Source organism: Cervus elaphus, chromosome 18 (assembly GCF_910594005.1).
Source record: "Cervus elaphus chromosome 18, mCerEla1.1, whole genome shotgun sequence".
NCBI classification, from domain to species: domain Eukaryota; kingdom Metazoa; phylum Chordata; class Mammalia; order Artiodactyla; family Cervidae; genus Cervus; species Cervus elaphus.
In genome coordinates this window covers 108,542,845-108,565,574 of record NC_057832.1, presented here as the reverse complement: position 1 = coordinate 108,565,574, position 22,730 = coordinate 108,542,845, and the positions used below count along the sequence as shown (strand labels likewise).

The following is a 22,730-nucleotide window of genomic DNA, read 5'->3' as shown; positions in this document are numbered from 1 at the left end:
GAAGGGGGCAACAGAGATGAGATGGTTGGATGGTATCACTGACTCATGGACATGAGTTGGAGCAAGCTCCAGGAGTTGGTGATAAACAGAGAAGCCTGGAGTACTGCAGTTCATGGAGTCCCAAAGAGTCAGACAAGACTTAATGACTCAACAACAACAACAATAATATTTAAAACATGCATTAGGGTTTTGTCTTTTTAATCTAACTTGTCAATCTTTGTCATTAATTGAGAAATAAAACCTTTTAGATATAATTACAGATAATTTGGATTTGTAAAAGGCAAAACAATAAGCTTTTAGAATATCAGAGAACAAAATTTGGGCTAGGAAATATTTTTTTAAACAAAATACAAAAAGCACTAAACATAAAGAAAAAGATAAATCTAACTATGTTTCAGCCTATAAAATCTTTGATAATTGCTCAGTTCACTATTTACTATGTATATAAAGTTACAGACTTTATATACATCACAAAAACCTACAATAATTCAGTATTGTTATTTTGCATACTTTGTACTGAAACCACATAGCTAGTAACCTAAGATTGGAATTCGGATAAAATTGCTTTATCCTCTGAAACTATTCCTTCCTTTCACAAGCATCCTATACTCACTGCTTCTATTTCTTCATCATCTACTTGTCTTTCTTCTGCCATATCCCTTAGGACGTTTCTCAATCCAAGAGGTTAGTCATTCACTCCTTATCTCCTTGACATCTAGCTTCAACACTCAGTAATAATGATACCCCAATCAGCATAGGAAATCCCAGTTATGAAATCCAATGGCTTTTTCTTAATCTTCATCTTTATTGACCTGTTTTGAACTTCCTCCTTTTTTTAAACATGACTCTCCCTTAATCTGTTAGTCATATTTTAAATTTCTCATTCAACCATTACTTCTTTGGCATCAACTTTGTATATACATTGTGCCAGGTCCTGGGATACAAATGCCATAAGAATCAACCCTCAATAAGCTTATCTAGATTAAAGATAATTAAAGCAGGTTCATGAGGCCTTGCTCCATTAGGACCCACCACCATCTGGACCCTAAGGGCCCCCATGCAGCTCAGTGCCACGGCTCTGTGCTACCCCATGATCGTGGGTGTCAGCAAGGCCTACAAGATGACTAAGAACGTGAGCCACCACAGCTATGGCCACTGTTACTGGGGGCACCTCACCAAGAACAAGCCTCATGATCTGAGAGGTCTGCAGCTTCACCCCTTAGGGGAGTGGCAAGCCATGGAGCTGCTCAAGGTCTCTGAGAGCAGACCTCAAGTTCATCAAGAAAAGGGTGGGGACACACATCCATGCCAAGAAGAAGGGAGAGGAGCTGAGTAATGTCCTGGTAATCACGAGGAAAGTCACAGCCAAGTACAGAGCTCCTTCCTCTCTGTGAATAATAAAACTTGTCCAGGAAAAAAAAAAGGTAATTAGGCAACAATAAGCATGATTTTATATAGATATAAAATCATATATAATAGCCATATTATTACCAATTGGTAAGATATAATAACCATATTGTTTGATTTTATATATGTATATATATATAAAATCATGCTTGTTATTTGGTGGCTGTATTATTACTTGTGTATGTGTGTGTATATATATATATAAGTTAAGAACAGAGAAGAAGAATTGCACACCTAAATTTACATTAAATTTTAGTGGTTAAGTCTATGGACTTTATTTTTTGTTTTGTTTTGTTTCTTTTTTTAAATTTATTTTTTAATTGAAGGATAATTGCTTTACAGAATTTTGTTGTTTTCTGTCACACATCAACATGAATCAGCCGTCTATGGGCTTTAGAGATCTGAATTTCTCACTTGTTAGTTGTATAACTTTGGGGTGAGTTGTTCAAAGGACTTTAAGAATTGAATGAATCATTACATAGTATTTCATGCTTACTATAGAAAAGCAGAATGTTTTGGTGTTTGGGGAGAGAATGAATTATACAATATAGAGCCGATTATAAAAGATACTAGAGGAATGCTTGCTTTTAAAAGGTTTAATAAAACTATGGTAAGTAAATACAAACTATATCCTATTGCTGTAAAAAAAAAAGAAAAGAAAGCTCCTTAGGGTACATTTGTTATAGTTATCCACTGCTGGAGAACATTATACAATCAATATGTAATCTGCACATGCACAATTTCAAATGAAAAAGCATGCTTTTAGTGAACAAGAAGTACAATTTGCTGTCCTGAGTTGGATAGCATTACATCTAGAGCATATTGGTTAGCCATGTCACCCATTCCAGACTATGGAAAGAACATGTGCAGACAAAATATAAACATTTAAAAGGTTGGACCTTATGCCAAAATTGGCAAAGCCCCCAAGACTGACTCAATATAGAACGACAAAAACATACTTCTTTTATTTATTTTAACCAAAACTCTAATTAAAGATCAAATTGCAAATCCAGTTTACTATTAAACTACTGATGCTGGGAACTAGTCAATTAGGCAGGGACTCTAGCTGAAATGAGGATATCCAAGAATGTATTTTATTTCATTACATAAAGCAACCATTCCATTGCATACTAAGCAATTTAATTGTAAGAATTTCTTTTGCCTCAAGTGAGCACCTTTATCAACATAAGCCATGAAAAGTGAACCTGAGCAAATGTTAAGGATATGTGTTCTCCATCCACCAGCTGATAAATGCTGTTTCACTCAGCAACTCAATCTGCTGTTAGTGTGAAGTATATTAATAGTGCTTCCTGCTATTACACAATAAATTTTGCTTTGATATAGTACTTAATTTTCTAGTTTCAATTTCTTCCTCTCTCCCCTTATTCTGGACTTCCCAGGTGGTGCAGTGGTAAAGAATCCGCCTGCTTATGAAGGAGGTGCAGTAGATGCAGGTTTGATCCCTGGGTTGGGAAGACCCCCCGGGAGGAGGAAATAGCAACTCACTCCAATACTCTTACCTGGAAAATCCCATCGACAGAGGAGTCTGGCAGGCTACAGTCCATGGGGTCACCAAAGAGTCAGACATGACTGAACACAATCATTCCTTCCCCTACTCTAGGCTGGTATGATGCCACTTACACTATCTTTTGGGCAGAGTGTTGACACATAAAGAAATTTTGCATTTAAATTTTGGTGGCTTCCGACATCAACTAAAATAATGGCCAAGGAAGTAATTTGTACTCACGGACCCCCCTCATAGGGTTAACCTAAACATATCTGTACACAAAGTATATTCAAATATATATACCGAATCTGTATAGATATAGAACATGCTATCTATATTTATAGGTCTATTTATATCTATGTTTATGTGTATATATATGTGTATGCATGTGTTTGTGAGTAGTTTAATAAAATGAGATCATAATGTATGGACTTCTGTATACTCTGAGTTTCAAATAAAATGACAGCTATAACAACAAGGAAAAAAAATAAAAAAAAAAAGAAAGAGAAAGCTATATAACAGAATTTATCCACAGGATTGTGAGGGAAACTAAAAAATGGATACAAAGTATTCTGCACAGTGCCTATAAGTTAACCACTTTCTAACTACTTATAAAATGCCCCCCACTACTGCTTCTGGGAGTAACCTTAAAGAGATACTGAAGTATCACTAAGCAGAGAAAGGCACTCCAGGAAACAGAATGCAGTGTACAAAGCCAGGGCACTAGGAGGATATGAGCGTGTGAAAAAAAACCCAACGACTGGACTGAAGAGAGCAAAGAGGAGAGGCAGGAAAATTATTTAAGGAGTTGAAACAAAAGGTAAGGAATGCCTGAACTAGAGCAGTGGCAAAGGAGAAGGCACGGAGAAAAGAGGTATCTAGAACAGAACAGATAGGAACTGGTAGAAAATTAAGACTGTGGATGAAGGAGAAGAGAGTGATGGATACTCTAGGTTTCTGATTACATGTTGATGACTCTGAGCCACAAACATATTTCAGAGAAAGAAGCAAAAGTATTTGGTTTTTAACATACTTAAGGTAATTTAAGACATAGATAAACATCATCTACAGTATATCAGATGCACACAGAGAGTTCAGAAGTCAACATTCTTTGTTAGAATATCTGGTAAGTATAAATATTTATACAGTTGGGTTCTTACAGAATCACACTGGCAATAACAAAGGGATATTAATCAAGAGTAACAGATAATAGTTTTATCAATAACCCAGGAAGTGTAGGGTAATTCAAACTGGAATGAAGTGAATTAAGAACAGATTTCATCACTACCTCAGCGGCTTTGCCGTTGTAAAGGCGAAAATGGTTACAGGCCTTGAGATTGAGTGCGATGGTGCTATCAGGAATTTGCTGAAGATAAACAGCCAGGACTTCTTGAGACACGTCATAGTAATCCAGCTTGTAATAACATAGGGCCACATAAACATTGAGGGCAAGGTATTCCCTATTAGAAGAAAAAATTAAGGATTCACAATTCAAGTCTACTTCACAAAAATGTTGTCAAACTACAGATATTTCTTACTGGCTCAACTGGACAGCAAGGCAAAGAGGACATTTCTTTTTTTAAAGAAAAAGGCAATATGATCAGTGTAGCATTTTTCTTTTTGTGTTATAGTATTTGAGTGTTTTGATATAAGTAGAGTAAAAGATGATGACTAGAGGAGAAAGGGAAAAGTTCAACCACTACCTGTTCATGTTAAAAAAACAAAACTAATATAATCCATAATGACATATAAATGCAAATAAGCTGACACCATACAGAAGATGGACAGACAAGGCAAATGGATTTGATGACTGAGAATGGGAACAAGTGGGAGACTATGAACGTAAAGCAAATGAGGGAGAAGGGAGATGGATGAGATATTTTGGGATGCAGAAGAGAGACTAAGTAGTCAGTGATAAAGTTGGAATACTAGTTCTTCAGAACAGTTTGTTTCTAATTTTGTTAGCAAATTACCTTCAATGTAACTACAACACTGAACAATGATACACCTAGACCATGCATTTTCAACAGGAGTGATATCACCCCCAAAGGGGTGAAAATTGGTTCTTATGGAGAGATTAAAAATAATATTTATTTTATATATATACATACATACAGATATACATACAGTACATATACATATATCTGTATACAGATATACATACAGTACATAACCAGATATACAATATACTTGTGGTACTGAAACTTAATGGGAGGGCAATAAAGAGGGGGAAAGACAATCTAGACAATAAGGAGTCTAGACAATAAGGAGATCTTAATCTCACCAGATTATTGGCTAAACAGATTCGAACACACGGTGATATTAGAACCAAAGGACACTAAGTCCTCAGCCAAACTGGGTACAGAAGAAAGTAACAAAATGAGAGTTCAAGGAGGCACAACAGGACTCACACCTGTTATCTAGCAGTATTCGCTTGTAAATATCAATAGCTTCTTGGTAGTGAGATCGCATATAGTGGATTGAGGCCAAACTGAGTTGATCTTCTGTGATATCCTGAAGATTCTGATGGAAGTTCATCAATTTCTTCTCATCATTAAACTAAAATTGTAAGAGAAAAAAAGACATATAAAAATTCATGTTAGAGTATGGTTAGAGAAATCAACACTTATGTAACACAAATTTAATTCCCCACTTCCTTCAGCCACTTGCCTCTGTTCTCCCTGTTTCCCTTCAGCTCCCAGTGTTCTCTATCTCACCTTCAGACAAAGAATAAAATAGTCTCCAGAGGCAGAGTCTTAGTCTTTAGTTACAACCCATTAATTACTTGACCCCCCTCTTTTCTTTCTGTTTCTTTTCTATTTCTTTCTTTATATCTTCTCCCTCCCTTTTTATTTTCTATGTTTCTATCTTTTTTATATGCTGTTTATAAGAGACACATTTAAAATACGACATAGAAAAGTAAAGAATGAACAGATATAAAAAGACGTAATAGGCAACCACTAACCAAAAGAGAGCTGATAGAGCTACACAAACATGACAATGTAGTGTTTACATGAAGAGAGATTTTTAGAGATAAAGACAGATATTTCATAATGATAATGATAAATGTTTCCATTCACTAGAAGGACATAACAATTCTATATCTATATGCACTTAATGAGAGTCTGCAAAACATGTAAAGCAAAAATTGAAAGAACTAAACAAAGAGAGATAATTACAGCATGAAATTTTGTTTTTTTTTTTTTTTATTTATTTATTTGGCTGTGCCAAGTCTTGGTTGTGGCATGTGAACTCAGTTGCAGCATGTGGAATCTAGTTCCCTGACCAGGGATCGAACCCAGGCCCCCTGCATTGGGAGCACAGAGTCTTGGCCACTGGACCACCAGGGAAGTCCCAGCATGAAATTTTTAAATACACCAAAAATAATTATTTTCAAGTACTACCTACAGATAAACTCCCTGTAAAATAATTTAGCACTATCAATTAACAGCTTTAAATTTTTATTGTTCATACTCAATAACCCAATAAGTCTATTTCTAGGATGTTAGAATTACATTTTTATAATTAAAATCAAAATCAATCTTGAAGCCAAATAACTAGGAAATGCTGAAAGAATTGTGGCACATGCATATAATGGATTGTTATTTAAAACGGATGGGTTTGAAGACTAGTGACTCAGGGATACGTTCACAATTTAAAGGTAAGTTGTAGAATACAAAAGTATATATTTAACATAAATCCCATTCTGCAAAACAAATGAACAAAAATACAAATATGCATATAAAAAATAATTATCCTTAAAGGGATATTCCAAAAGGTTGAAATATAGTTAACTTTAAATATGGTAGACGTTTGAACAAACTCTGGGAGATAGTGAAGGAAAGGGAAGCCTGGTGTGCTGCAGTCCATGGGGTCATAAAGAGTCAGACATGATTTAGCGACAGAACAACAACAAAAATATCTTTTTATTGCATATTTATATTTTGATTACTAGAATGTGTGATTTTATAATATGAAAAAGTATTAAGAAATAATTTTATGATGATAATCAAAATTATTGCCATAAGGCAGGCAATTCAGAAAAGTACGTATTTATTTTCAGGAGTCAGGACAAGGCATCTTTGCTTCTGCTTCCTAAGAGACAATAAGATGGTGGAAACAAACTAATCTTATAAGACTATTGCTTAAGAAGAACTAAAACCTAACATCTCGGAATAAATTAACAGGGTAAAAAACATTAATGGGGAAGAAAAATCCCATAAAACTAATACCTGTATTCTACTTGCTCTAAACATATCATTAACAAGAATTTCTACTTAATTCTCCTTCACCCATGTTGGTAACAAGAAAGAAAGAGAAAAATATTTTAAAAACAAAAGTTTTTGGAGAAGGAAATGGCAACCCACTCCAGTACTCTTGCCTGGAAAATCCCATGGACCAAGGAGCCTAGTAGGCTACAGTCCATGGGGTCGCAAAGAGTCGGACATGACTGAGCAACTTCACTTCACTTCATGGCAAAATGTCTTGTGTGAAACATGTTTTTCTTAATTTCCATGAAACAACATTCTGCAGTCTAATAAAACTTTTATCTACTGTACATAGAAAACATAAGCCTAACTTTTAAGTATATTTTAAAGTTATATAACAATGCCTTTATATCAGATGACTATCAAGTGAATGAGCTGTTCATGTCCTGTCAGTTTATTAGAAAACCATGTTTTTTAAAACTGTATTTAGATTAACATCTATGTGTATTCCTGCCCAGATCTGCTTATTATCCTTCTGCAGTATTAAATGATCTTCACTAACAAAAAAAAAAAACCAAAAGTTTTAATTTATGTCAATTAAAAAAGAAAAACAAGATTTTACATTAAAAAAGGTGAAATAAGCACAAAGATACCTTGTGAGCCAAGTGGAAGAGGAGGCGGTTTTGAAGTCGGCTTTTTGGAGCTGAGAAAAAAAATCCAAGGTGCTTATTAAAGACCTCAATTGTCTATGGCACTTAGTCCCTTGTAGGAGTGACATGAGACTCAGATAAGGATATTCCCAAATCCTTACCCATGGGATCCTGCTATGTCTCTGCTATAAGATATATTATTTTAGTCTAGTCCTACTGCAGTAGAAGGAACATCATCAAGGACCGGAAGGAAAACAGTCTAGAGTCCTGCTCATGCCCACCCTGGTTTTCCTGGCTCTGTCGTGGTAAACCACAGCCTGCACCCTTCACGGTGGCAGCAGCAGCCCCCCCGCGTAGCTCACACGCGGGACCAAACACGGGAAGCAAATGGTTGTGGTCGTGTCAGTACATACAGCAATCCAGTTGAGAGAGTCATTTCCTAGGCAGGTTGATAAGAAGTCTAGGGGTCCCCACGGAGAGAGGGGTCTGGAATTCTCAAGGAGCAAGAAAATACAAACTTTTTTTGTCCTTCAACATTCCTTAGGATCATATAACAATAATGTATCCTGCTTGAAGACAGTCTCCAGAAAAAACCTGCTGGCTAATCCTTATCTTACACCTTTACACCTTATCTTAAGGTGTAAATTATGGGAGTAGGTCTAGTGACGTCTTTACAACCTCCAGACATTCTTTTGATTCACTGTCAAAACTAATTAGAGAGTATATAATTCCATTGCTAACACTAGCAAGGGGGTACTCTTTCTGTCCCCTTCTGATGCCTATGTCAGAAGCTTTCTCTATCTCCTTTATACTTTAATAAAACTTTATTACACAAAAGCTCTGAGCGATCAAGCCTCGTCTCTGGCCCTGGATTGAATTCTTCTCCTCCGGAGGCCAAGGATCCCAGCGTCTTTGCGTGTTCAACAACAACCTTTCAGTGTTGTCAATTCCCTCTGAACTCTTCCTTTCATAGTTACACTGCCATGTTTTCCTAAATGGGGCTTCCCAGGTGCTTCAGTGGTAAAGAATCTGCCTGTCATTGCAGGAGACGCAGGTTTGATCCCTGGGTCACGAACATCCCCTGGAGAAGGGAATGGCAACCCACTCCAATATCCTTGCCCGGAAAATCCCATAGACAGAGGAGCCCAGTGGGCTATAGTCCATAGGGTTGCCAAGAGCCAGACACAACTGAGCACACTCGCACGCATTTTCCTAAATACTAGCCCATTCTCCACAGATCTGGCATGATAATCTGCCATCTGAAAGAGGTAGCCAAGCAAAACGGTTAACATCTTTTAAATTCCAGATCCCCTTTGTGCTCTTGGAGAATCTTCCTAATTCTGGGCACTCAATATTATTAATATATCTCTTTACAACAAAAAGTCATACTTCAATGTTAAAAAAGAAAAAATATATATGGAAAGAGAGATAGTTACCTTGATCACCTTACATGCATCTAACTGTTCTACACACACAAAGTCTAGAAACATGAGATAAATAACTCAAAGACCGTTATAACCGAATTGGGAAAAACTACATCAGTAAATTGAAACAACTTGGGTACAAATCAACAGATTTTCCATGACCTTGAACTGGAATTCTATCTAAATATGTATTTACCAGTTAATTCCCTAAGAATTCCACCCTGGAATACACTCGTCGCTCCCATATTTCCTAACAAACATTCTTTTGCCCACTTTCTCTATTTTTCTTTGATTTTAATTTGATTCATACTCTAATTATTCTTAATCTTTCCTCCCATATTTCCATTTTGCCCTACACTGATTGGCAAATCTGAATTCACTTCTCCTAAGATGACTGACCTCATAAGTTAAACAAAAGGGAAGAAATTTGGATTCTTCAAGCTGAGATTACTAGGCTTGTCATTTACAAGTAGGGCAAGAAGCTATAAAATCCACATTCATGAGAGCTTGAACAACTATACCCAACTCCTCCCACCAGCATGAATGTCTCACCACAGGAGGGCCTAAGAAAGGCACCTTGTCTTTTTCTTCTCTCATCCTTCTGCTTTTTGGCTGTAGCTTCTGGGGAGGTGAAGTGGGGAGGGTAAGGGTAAGGCACACAGAGATTAATTCTGCCGTTAAACATAAAGTTGCTAAGATCCAATATTCTTTGAAGAGTAGAGCTTTTCTTTCTTTCTTTCTTTTTTTTTTTTTCTTAGCTTTCTAATGTCACTTGATTTTTCCTCGAGAAAGGTATTAAGTAAGTTTAAAAATCTCCAAAATGACTCAGTATTAGTGATGAATATCAGATATTAAAAGGGCTCATTTACCTTTAAATCCAGCTGCTTCAGCTTGTTTATACATTCCAAGAAAAAAGTAGGTACAGGCTAGATTCACCCAGACTTCAGGATTGCAATTTTCTTCTTTTGTTGCATTTTCATATTCCTGAAATATACAATAACCAGTGATCCCTTATAGCAGTAAAGCAATCAATGGGCCATTCCTTTATGTATAATGGAATAGGAGTTCTTGATTGGGCAACTTTACATTTAGGAGAATTCTATTTGCTCCTTAGGGCTTCCCAGGTGGCGCTAGTGGTAAAGGACCCGCCTGCCGATGCAGATGTAATTTCAGTCCCTGGGTCGGGAAGATCCCCTGGAGGAGGGCATGGCAACCCACTCCAGTATTCTTGCCTGGAGAATCCCATGAACAGAGGAGCCTGGCAGGCTACAGTCCAGAGTCGCAAAGAGTCGGACACAACTGAAGCGACTTACCATGTACCCACATGTGCTCCTTATATTTTATACCTGTAATGTTAAATACTGCAGTTAGGGCTCAAGCCTACCCATGTGGGACTGTGGCCCATAGAACCCTACACTTGGTTTTTTTTTTTCCCTTTTAGTATTGATATGGGCTAACAAACTGCAGAAATGAAAAACAACTAAAATATTTTCTTTTTGCTAACTTAAAAAGACATTTAAAATGCATAGTTTCAGCTAACTTAAAATCCGATAACCTTAATATGCTACAAATTTGATTTCATTCTAATTGTTTTCTGGCTTTGTTTACTTGGCTTTACATTTAAAAAATGTGGTCTTTGAGGGTTTTTTCCTTCCCTGTTAAGAACAGTTTCTGAAATTCACTTTGTCAACTACATTTTCCATATACTGTTTTACTATCAGTCTTCACCACATGCCTATTTTCTTTCTTACTCCATTTGAACTACTCTCTCTTCTCCTAAATCTTTCACAAATACTACCAGCTTCTATTCTGCCCTCTTCACACCTTCACTTTTCTTTCACTGATTTTGTTGCTTTTGTTCATATCTGTTTCTCATTACCTGATCTCGGATATTTTTCATTTTAGTAGTGCAGGCTTTTAATATCCTTAAATTACATTTTGAGAGTGAGAATACATAAGAAAGGTCAAAACGATTTCATTTATGAGTTAAAAATTATTGACATAAAAAAAAATTATTGACATAAGGCATCTAAAATTTTTATGTACAGCCATAATTCCATAGATTTTAATTACATTGTAGGGTTTACAATGACCAAGAAAAACAACTTTCAAAACTATACTTTTAAATATATAAAAAAATTAATATATTAAAATATTAAAAAATATAAAGATAAAATAATTTTTCCTATGTCTAAAATTAACCTTGCAAAATAACCATGAACTATTTTGGAGAAAAGAATCATAAAATTTTTAATCAAAAGGGCTTATTTTTCTTCTCCTGAAGATTTCCTTAAGAAAGACTAATATTAATATATTGAACAATCTCATTAGTATATATCTAAAAGGAAAAAGTAAACTAACATTGCTACATATACTTGAACATATATAGAAGATTTCTGAAGCAATATATCAAAAAAGAGCCGATGCTTACTTCAGTTAACAAAGAAATAGGATGGAGGAAGGCAGACAGGGTGACTTTTTTCCTTTTTCCTTTGTTCCCTTCTATATTGTTTGAATTTTACCATGAGCATGTATTATTATAATACAAAACTTAGTAACATTTCAAAACCCTACAGTTACTTAAAAAAACACTTTAACTAACCTCCAAAGCTCTCTTGTAGTCACCCAGGTGAAAAGCACAGTATCCAATCCACAAATTAGTATCCTCTTCTTGTTCCCCAACATGACGTTTGAACTTCACGTTAAAATTTCATGGAAAAAAAAAAAATTATGAATACTTTGAATGGTAAGCCCTTGTTTAAAAAACTGCTATGTTAAGTTATTAACGAACAATAGGAAATTGCAAGTTATGGAAGCAAGATAATCTCAGTTTAATCAAACTGATACCCACAGAACTCAGCACAATTAACTACCTTTTCCTCAAATATTTCACAACTGTTTTTGTGTTTACTGACACCTTACTCCAGGGAGTATCTAAGAGTTAGCCTCATAACAATTCTGGATGATATATAAGGATCATAAGAACTCTGTGAAATATTTAATGCCAAATAATTGAAGGTTAGAGAAATTAAGCAATGACCTCAAGGCCACACAGAGCCAGTTAAGTGTGGTGCAAGGGACCACGGAGCCAACTTATTCCAAAGCCCATGTTTTCACCCTCTATCCCATGTTCTACTGCATTTAACTTCACACTTCAAACCTGTCCCATGAGCACACACATATATTTATTCATAGGTTATAACTTTTCACTGAAGACAAGGCATTAAATCATTCTATCACCCTTGAACAGGCTTGCCAGGGCCTACAAGAATTAAAGATTTTAGAAGACCACCAAATCATTTATGTCCATTGTAAAAAAATATTCATGAATTCATCATCCAATGAAACAAAAGTCCTGTTTTGGAGGAAAGGTGTGAGATCCTGAAGGAGAAGTCTGAATTACCGTGAGGTTTTTTGTTTTTTTGGCAAAAGGAGATTTTTTTTTTTTCCCACTCTATGTGGGAATAAGTCAAAAACATAAGTGAAAAAGTAAAAATTAAACAGATCATTGTTGATTTGTAGTGACCTAAACAGAAAGGAAATCTAAAAAACAGTGGAAATGTTTATGAGTATAACTGATTCGCTTTACTGTACAGTAGAAGCTAACACAACATTGTAAAGCAACTATAATAAAAATAAGATAAAATTTTAAAAAACCAATCATTGTTAACAAAGCTTCAGGTGCCTTGACCAGTACAAGAAGAAGATATCTGTTGATACTTTGTCTAAATAAAAACTTACTCTTATAGCTAACTCTATAATATTAGAAATTCTCCTCTCACCTGGAGAAGGAAATGGCAACCCATTCCAGTATACTTGCCTGGAAAACCCAATGGACAGAGAAGCCAGGTGGGCTACAGTTCATGGGGTCACAAAGAGTCAGACTCGACTGAAGCGACTAAACAATAACAACCTCTAACCAAATGCTGTGAATTTGAGTGCAGTGCCTTAAGTCTGAAGAAACTCTTATTTGAGGTCTCCCTGAATTTGCCCCTGGAATTCCCTGGAGCCGCAGCAGAGCTCACAGGCCCTTCCTCATCCCACACCAGGGCAGTTCCCATTCCGATCCATCATGGCACTTTGGCCACCTAAGAATGAAAGCATAGAGCTGAGCCTTCCTGGACAACTTAAAGGCAGCATGGGATCACACAATAAGGAAAGTGTGGTCACTTCCTTAAAGAAAAGAGAGAAGAGAAAAAGAGACTAACAAAAATCACACATGTATCTACCACTCAGTCCACTGATTTACAGAGCTAGAGGGTCCTTCCAAGGCAGCTCCCCTGATTTAAAGATAAGAAATCTGACACCAGAAAAGTTTAAGCAATGTGCTCAACACCAGCGCACTAGCAAGAAACACAGGACTTTACATGCAAGACTGAGAAAGATATATAAAGCTGATTACAACACTTATTGTTGATAGAATAATACGGCTGTTGTAGTGCTTTAGAGAAATGATTATGGCACAACACAACCGGCTGTGCTGTCAAAACTCCTCCCCTCTTTGTTCTTTGGTGCGCCCCTTCATTCTCTATAACATGTTCTTCCCACAAAACCATTTCCCAAAGTGCAGTATCAGTGGACCATCTACATCAACACTTAGGCTATTTGCCTAAAATATTGGGTTCTTGAGTTTCCCTGGTGGCTTAGATGGTAAAGAACCTGCCTGCAACTCAGGAGACCTGGATTCAATCCCTGGGTCAGGAAGATTCCGTGGAGAAGGGAATGGCATCCCACTCCAGAATTCTTGCCTGGGAAGTCCCATGAACAGAGGAGCCTGGTGGGCTATAGTTCATGGGGTCAAAAAGAATCGGGCATGACTGAGCAACTCACACACACAAGGTAGGAGTCCAGAAATGTACATTTAAACAAGTACCACAAGTGACTCTTATGAGTATTAAAAGTTGAGAACTACTGCCAGAGAGATTTGAAATATCTTCTGAAGATACAGTATTTCAGACAATAAGCATGAAACATGGTAGAATTATTTAAATTTGATCAAAATGTTATAACATATTAATAGGAATAAATCATAAACTTGTCAGGGGGTGGAATAGGCAATGTGTGAACTGACACTGTATTAAATGCCCCTCTACATTTTTAGGCTGGATTTGCCATCAGTGGAACTAGACATAATTAAAAGTGTCTCTCAAGAAATAAGTCTATCATGTAAAAAAAGAGAGAGAGAGACAGAAAGAAGTCTATCTTTTTAGTTCATTTTTAGTCAGGTTTATAGTTAACCTGGAATCTGTGCCTGACTAGATTTACAGGAAGTCCCAGAATGCACCCACCTGTTCAATGCATAGCAGCCAGCATTCACCCATGCATTCCTCTATATGATGGTTATTTACGTTCTAAGAAACAACTTTCTTTGGACATTACCTCCAACAGGGTAATAGCTCCAGTGAAATCTCTTTGTGAAAGTAGCTCCTCTAGCTTTGGAATCTTCCTACCTTTCTTCTTTCTTTTGTCAGTGTGCGGTGGGTCCCCGCCTACAGCAGGTTTGGCCCTTGAAAGCATCTGTGAAAGAAACAACAAAGATAGCTGTATGATCCCATTCCCGAGGTCAATTTAAAAACGAGAGTGACAGCTCCCGGATTCATAAGTCAAATCCTGAACCACGAACCCCTTGTAAGCCTATTTAAACTCTTTCCGTAACACGCATTTTACTAAAATGCGGTGCTTGAGCTGAACGAAACCGCTATCCCCTACTTCTTCATCTCCTCCAACAAGAATGAGGTAAGAGATGCTTTCGGGTAGCTATTGTCATCTCAGCCTTCCCTTGGTCCGCTTCCCATCTCACACGCAGCTCAGGAGTGGGAAAACGGAGAAGCAGGAGAGAAGAAAGCAACGATGTTTCTACAGTTGCAGCCCTGTCCCCGGTGGGAACATGGGGGAGGGCACAGACATCTGCCTCCGTTAACACTCCTAAACTTAAACCAGAAGTGTGCTAGGAATCTCTAATCTCCAGTCCCAGGACCTACTCAAACTTATTCCTCACTATTCAACGCCACTAACCATCTTGGCGCCGGTCCTGTTAACCCCCTCTGCAGACAGACAGTAGAAGGCCTGGCTTCAGCGCGCCTCAGCATCCACAAAGCTCGCTTGGTCTCCACGGCAACCCCGCCAGGAGACTGGCCCTCCCGGAGTAGCGCTCGCCGGAGAACTGGTACCCTGCGCATCTTGGTTCCCATTGGCTTATCGCTGCTGCCGGGCGTGAAAGGTTTTCTCTCCGCATGAAAGTGTCTTTCTCTGTACTGAGAGCGAGAGTTTGTCTGTATTTCTGTGAGTTTACATTAGGAAAAAGCGAATTAAAAGTGACACGGTTTTTCAAAAACAGGTTTCCCGGGAAAGTAATTTTCAAGGACCACTTCCGATTTGGAACGCGTTGGGCTCCGGAGCTGCCTTGGGAGCTGTCTGGCACGTGATCGCGGGTCTCCTGTGCTGTGCGGCTTAGAATCAAATTTCTCCCGGAGCGAGTATGCTGATGTTTGGAGGCGGGAGTTCCCCTGAATACGATTTCTTATTTCCGTAGATACATCTCCAGTATGATGTGACATTATAATTCCTGACTAGAATTTAGAATAGAACCTCTCGTTCGTTAGAAATAGGGAAACACAAGATTAAGTCACAGTGGCCAATGCAGCACCCATCTTGATTGTTTCTAAAGGTCTGATGCAATATTTTGAATATGTAAATTAAGGTAACTGGAGTGAAATAATTAAATTTGTTTTGGCTGGGTGTGTGTGTGTGTGTAAGTTTTGTTGTTGTTTGGCTGTGTCACGGAGCTTGTGGGCTCTTAGTTACCCAAACGGGTGGAGCCGGGACCCTTCTGAAGCTGGGAATTCTAATCACTGGTCCGACAGGAAATTCCAGGAAATTGTTTTTAAAGGTGTGGAGAAAGGGTTTAGAGATGTGTAACATAAGAGCTGTGAGTTTTAAGTTTTAGTCAGGGTCTTTCTAAGAACTAAAGCCCAAGAGACAGCCACTTGGTGCACTCGGAAGCAACCACTCAGTAGAAGTAAGGGAAAAGTCAGTTCATGCATGACTTTTGGCTGGGGGATACCTGCAGTCAAGCATGTATCTTGGTAAGATTACAGCTAATCATAAAGAACAGATGTTTCCAGTTAATCTTTTTAGCTTTTCTATGTATGGAGGATGGAAGAATCTAGAGTCATTAAAATTCTTCCGGAGATACACTTTTGACTACCTATGAAAGTGAAAGTGTTAGTCACTCAGTCCTGTCTGACTCTTTGCAACCCTATGGACTGTAGCCCAACAGGCTTCTTTGTCCGTGGGATTCTCCAGGCAAGAATAGTGGAGTGGGTTGCCATGCCTATCTCCAGGGATCTTTGTGACCCAGGGATGGAACCCAGGTCTCCCACATTGCAGGCAGATCTTTACTGTTTGAGCTACCCAAAGCCTGGGACCTGTCTGTATTCATGTGCATCCAAAGCCCAGATGCCTCATCCTGTTTTTACCTTAAATTCTTACAAGAGTCCTACTGTCAGTCTGCAAATGTGGTGAGTTTACAAATGAATCCTTGTGGAAATGGGTGGTGAGCAATGATCTTTGTCTTAGCAATCCTGATTTTGGGGGGGGATCTAGGGATGGAGCAGCCTGGTGGGCTGCCGTCTATGGGGTCGCACAGTTGGACACGACTGAAGCGGCTTAGCAGCAGCAGCAGCATGCTTGTATGTTGGAGAAGGAAATGGCAACCCACTCCTGTATTCTTGCCTGGGAAATCCCATGGACAGAGGAGCCTGGCAGGCTATAGTCCATGAGGTTGCAAAGAGTAAGACATGACTGAGCAACTAAAACACACATGTACACACACATGCACACACACATGCTTATATGTTGACTTTAAAAAGTGCACAACCTAAAAGTTGAGAGTTATGTTTATTCAGGGAACCTTACTAAGGACTATAGCCTGGGAATTAACCTCTCCGATGGCTCTGAGGAACTGTTCCAAAGAGATAAGCGAGGAGCCAGGGTATATAGGGGTTTTTGTTGGAGAACAGAAGTAGTCAAACTTCAAAAGACTACTGTTAATTACAAAAAAAAAAAAAAAAAAATACCCAACATCTTAAGGACTTCAGTGCTTTTTTATGTATGGGAAAATGGAAGTGACTGGGCTCATTGAAATTATTCCTTTGATATGCATCTTAACTATCCAGGGCCAGTGTCCTCTTTTTCTCCATTCTGAATTCCACTTTAAGAGGCACTGTCAAGACAGCTGCAGTGACTGTTGGTTTGATGGCAGACAGCACTCTGTTTACTGAAATAGAAGACAACATTTTTTTGTCTAGAGGTAAGGCTCCTTGTAGCCGGGATTGTAACTGTTGCACCCAAAGGACTGTACCTTACAAAAGATAGGGTCTGAACACATAAAGCTGAGCGCCAAAGAACTGATGCTTTTGAACTGTGGTGTTGAAGAAGACTCTTAAGAGTCCCTTGGACTGCAAGGAGATCCAACCAGTCACTCCTAAAAGGATTCCAACCCTGAATATTCATTGGAAGCACTGATGCTGAAGCTGAAGCTCCAATACTTTGGCCACCTGATGTGAAGAACTGACTCATTGGAAAAGACCCTGATGCTGGGAAAGATTGAAGGCAGGAGGAGAAGGGGGAAGCAGAGGATGAGATGGTTGGATAACATCACTGACTCAATGGACATGAGTTTGAGAAGGCTCTGGGAGTTGGTCAAGGACAGGGAAGCCTGGTGTGCTATAGTCCATGGGGCCACAAAGAGTCAGACACGACTGAGCAACTGAACTGACTGAACACATTTGCTGGAGAAGGGTCTCAGTGGAGCACACACATTAAGGTGGAGACTGCCCGTGTCAGAAGCTGCCGGAGTAGAAAGAACTGCTGAGAAAAGCCAGTGCCACACTGGTTGCCATGCCGACATGCAGAACCTGTGCCTGCCATCTGCATTGAGAATGCCTCCTGTCCCTGACGCCTCTCCAGAGTGGTTCCTTAAATCCTGTATTTTCTTTACTATTGGGTGTGACTAATTTGAGTTTATTGAGTGCAATAAGCTGAGTGATTTGAACTTCTTACACAATTGGCTCATGACATGTTTTATGACTCCTCAATCCCATGATTCTTAACTGGCCTTGTTGCTTTGTCTTATGACACCCACACACAGTAAGAAACTATAATATGTGTTGTTTGGGTGACTTAATTTATCTTACTCCTGAACCTGAAATAGGAGGGAAGGGGGCAGGGCACAACCTTTAAAAGAATGATATAGCCATAGGACATGACAAAGTCTGGTTAGAACCAACTGGATCCAAGATGATGAAATAGTTGACTTCCAGTAGACTTTTGAACCTCATCATTTGCTCCTGTAATACGCTGTTGTTGTTGTTTAGTTGCTAAGTTGTGTCCTATTATATTAACATAAGCTAAATGACACACCCACTAGTGCCATGACAGTTCTGAGGCTGACCATAAAAGGCTAAAAAGTGGGTGGTAACTCAATTCCAGGAAGTCCCTGTCCCTCCCCCAAAATAATTGAAATAAACCTCCCACTCATTAACCTATGAAATTATCCAACTCATTAAAACTAACCATGCCATATATCGAAGCTCTCTCCCACCTTCTGGGGGCCCATAATCTGTCTGTGGAGTGTGTTTCTCTCTAAATATATCCACTTCTTACCTATCATTTCATCTCCAAATTCTTTGATGATGAGGCAAGAACCTCATATTCACCAGGAACAAATCCAGTAAACACAGCTGCAAGGGTAATCTAAAATCACTAAATCATGGAATATTAGAGCTGGAAGGGACCTTTAAAGGACATCTAGTCCAACCCTCAGAATTAACAGACTAGGGAACTAACATCTGGAGAAGTGAAGTAATTCTCCCAAGTGTATAGACTGTTGTGTTATAGTTGAATTACATTACATACCCCCCTTGAATAAACTAGCCTATTTAAAGACTCGGGTGTACCATAAGCTTACAGAAGGAAGGTATGATATCCTAGATTCTTCTTCATCCTCATTGTGCTCCAGTTCTTACCCCCCATCCCATCGCCAAACACTTGTAGAGTAAATGAGTGTCTACTTGTCTTCATTCCTTGATATATACAGCTTTGTATACACACAAACGGGGCTTCCCAGGAATCCACCTGCAATGCAGGAGAGCCCAGTTCGATTCCTTGGTCAGGAAGATTCCCCTGGAGAAGGGATAGGTTACCCATTCCAGTATTCATGGGCTTCCCTGGTGGCTCAGATGGTAAAGAATCCGCCTGCAAGGTGGGAGACCTGGATTCGATCCCTGGTTTGGGAAGATCCCCTGGAGGAGGGCTTGGCAACCCACTCCAGTATAGTTGCCTGGAGAATCCCCATGGACAGAGGACCCTGGAGCACTATAGTCCACGGTGTTGCGAAGAGTCAGAAATGACTGAGTGACTAAGCGCGGGTGCTGCTGCTGCTGCTGCTAAGTCGCATCAGTCGTGTCCGACCCTGTGCAACCCCACAGGTGGCAGCCCACCAGGCTCCTCTGTCCCTGGGATTCTCCAGACAAGAACACTGGAGTGGGTTGCCATTTCCTTCTCCAGACTAAGCATGGCACACACACACAAGCATGGATAAAGACACATACAACAGGCATATGCATAGTTTCCCCTTCTTCCCCCAGCCTTTGGCATCCACTAACACATCTGTCTATGGATTTGACTATTCTGGACACTTCATAAAAATGAAGCCATACAGAGGTCCACATAGCTTATGTCTAAATACTGAAAAACTTAAAATCATCCTAGCAAACTGTTAAAATATTTTATCCTCCTACCTTGACAGATACACCATGATGAACAGGGTCACGTTCCAATGTAGAATTCTCAGACTTCCTGGAATCCTGTGGGGGGAGGTGACAGCATGCAGAGGGCTGGCCCCAGCCATCACTCAGCCCTTCCCTTCTCAGCCCAGGCTCCATCCTGCCCCACAAGGGGCTCTGTGCACAAGCGTGGACACCCTGCCTGGCAGTGCAAGCATAATCACCCACTCTCTAATGAGCAATCATCCTGACAGATCTAAAGGGAGGAGACTTGCTCAGGCGTGGAAACAGGCTTGGGGGGTTATGGGCAGAGGATTGGGCACCACAGCATGGTGAGAGTGCTGCAGGAACCCCTAAGCCACAAGCATGGCCTCTTCACACCTGGGGCAGGGTGCAGTCAGGGCATGGAGCCCAGGGCAGGGGCTCTGCTCGCCAAGGTCTAAGGGCAGTGTTGCTGATTACACTGTAAACAACCCTGTTGATTTTGCTAAATCCATTGAAATGATCCCCAGCAGTTTGTGATACTGCTTTCAACCTGTAAATTCCTTTAGGGGCTGTTTGAACTGTAGCTGTAATGATGAGGGCTTCCCTGGTGGCTCAGTTGGTAAAGAATCTGCCTGCAATGCAGGAGACCTGGGTTTGATCCCTGGGTTGGGAAGATCCCCTGGAGCAGGACATGGCTACCCACTCCAGTATTCTGGCCTGAAAAATCCTGTGGATGGAGGAGGCTAGTGGGCTACATGGGGCCCACCTTCTGCGGCTGCATGGGGTTGAAAAGGATTGGACGTGACTGAGTACAGCGTTCTGTCTTTCTTCTGCCTGTAATTATGAAGGTCAGAATATGGCAGTTGAGTGTAGTTGAGAAGAATCTGTTATTCCCAGATATAGCTCTAAGAATCTAGGGTGTTGTGAAACACTTAATAACATAGATACATGAAAACTGGTTACGTGGTTAAGAGGCAAAGTTGGAATTTGCAACTTTACTGCAGTTGCAATAGAGCAGCAATATCTGAGGACTTGTAAAAAGTAACATTTTTCCTTATCACAAAAGTACTACATATTCACCATGTGGTGAAGATGCTAAGACTTAAAATGAAGAAAGTATAAATGATCTATAACCACTTATTAACACTTGTTAACATTTTGTCTTTTAAAAAGTGATTTATTCAACTAGTACTAAGGATAATGTAATCATGGCTGAGCTACTAATAAACTGGAAAACTAGTTATAAAAAATCTATAGGTGGGACTTCCCTGGTGGTCCGGTGGCTAAGACTCCCCACTCCTAATGTAGGGGACCCAGATTTGATCCCTGGTAAGGGAACTAGATCCAGTTTGCTGCAACTAAGACCCCGCACAGCCAAACAAATAAATAAATATTTTTTAAAATCTATGATTGTTGAAGCTGGGTGATGAGTAATGAGTGTTTATTATACTATTCTATTTTTATATGGAAATTTTCCATAATCCAAAAATAAAAAAGACATTTGAAAACTCCCAAAATTTTCTGTATGGCTAAATTTTTAACTGAAATGAATTAAAGACATAGAAATCAATATTTATTTCAATATAAAAAGTAAGTTGCATTTATACTAGTTAAAACTAAATCTATGTGATGATACTGGGCAAGCTGATTTTCAGCTTCTGATTGCTAATTAATCCTTATTTGGTGAAGTGATAACTGGAAAATCAGAAAGCCATATAGACATCATCATGTGTACAAAGGAAAAATACCAGGTATTGCAGTTCCATGATCCTTAGAGAAGGTACTTCTTGTGTTGGCCAGCTGCTGAGATGTGGGATCCTCTTCAGATGGTCCATTTTAGTTCATTCCCTACTGCTGAGGGCTGGCCTTCCCAGGTGATGCTAGTGGTAAAGAATCCACCTACAAATGCAGGAAATGCAGGAGACGTGGGTTCGATCCCTGGGTCAGGAAGATCCTCTGGAGAAGGAAATGGCAACCCACTCAAGTATTCTTGCCTGGAGAATCCAATGGACATAGGAGGGGGGCAGGCTACAGTCCAGGGGGTCACAAAGAGTCAGACATGGCGGAAGCGACTTAGCACCTAGTGCTGAAGGCAGCTCCTAGCAAGAAGTGAAGGTGACATAGACGCTTGTGCTCTGAAGTCAGCAAGACTTGGATTTGAATATTGCCTTCCCTGCTTCCTACCTGTGGACCCTGAGCAGTTCACTTAACCTCTCTGAATTTTATCCTCTGTAAATACACTACACTAAAACCCGCCTTGCTGATTTGCTTAAAATTCACCTGAGAAAGGCGATGTAATGGTTGTCTGTCAGGAGGTAGACTGCCTACATTTAGTTCTTGGCTCCAGAGCTTACTTTAGCTGTGTGACCTGGGCAAATCACTTAACCTCTCTGGGCTTCAGTTTTCTCACTCGTAAATGGAAAATCATAATAATATTAATAGTTCTTACCTCCTAGGTCCATTGGTTGTGAAAGTTAAATTACATACAGAAAGCATTTAGAATAGTGCTGTGCACACAGTTCAGTTCAGTCGCTCAGTCATGTCTGACTCTTTGCGACCCCACGGACTGCAGCATGCCAGGCTTCCCTGTCCATCACCAACTCCCAGAGCTTGCTCAAACTCATGTCCATCAAGTCGGTGATGCCATCCAACCATCTCATCCTTTGTCATCCCCTTCTCCCGCCTTCAATCTTTCCCAGCATCAGGGTCTTTTCAAATGAGTCAGTTCTTCCAATCAGGTGGCCAAAGTATTGGAGTTTCAG

At 39.4% G+C, this 22,730-nt stretch overlaps 1 protein-coding gene and 1 non-coding gene across 4 annotated transcripts in view; both read right to left on the bottom strand.

Moving 5' to 3' along the window:
- TTC26 (tetratricopeptide repeat domain 26) overlaps nt 1-15,328 on the bottom strand; it is a 39,459-nt gene extending 24,131 nt beyond the window's left edge. The window contains exons 1-7 of one of the 3 annotated variants that reach the window (XM_043872870.1): nt 15,212-15,328; nt 14,576-14,713; nt 11,799-11,891; nt 10,066-10,180; nt 7,776-7,825; nt 5,328-5,473; nt 4,203-4,374 (exon numbers count right to left, since the gene is read on the bottom strand). In XM_043872870.1, the coding sequence (XP_043728805.1) occupies nt 4,203-4,374; nt 5,328-5,473; nt 7,776-7,825; nt 10,066-10,180; nt 11,799-11,891; nt 14,576-14,713; nt 15,212-15,214 (717 nt within the window). In that variant the 5' untranslated portion in view covers nt 15,215-15,328. The remainder of the gene's footprint in view (nt 1-4,202; nt 4,375-5,327; nt 5,474-7,775; nt 7,826-10,065; nt 10,181-11,798; nt 11,892-14,575; nt 14,714-15,211) is intronic. The other 2 variants (XM_043872871.1, XM_043872872.1) reach the window with 2 other exon arrangements.
- On the bottom strand, nt 6,192-6,264 carry TRNAG-CCC. The gene has a single exon. It is a non-coding gene; the product is annotated as a tRNA-Gly (tRNA).
- Nucleotides 15,329-22,730: the final 7,402 nt, after the last annotated feature.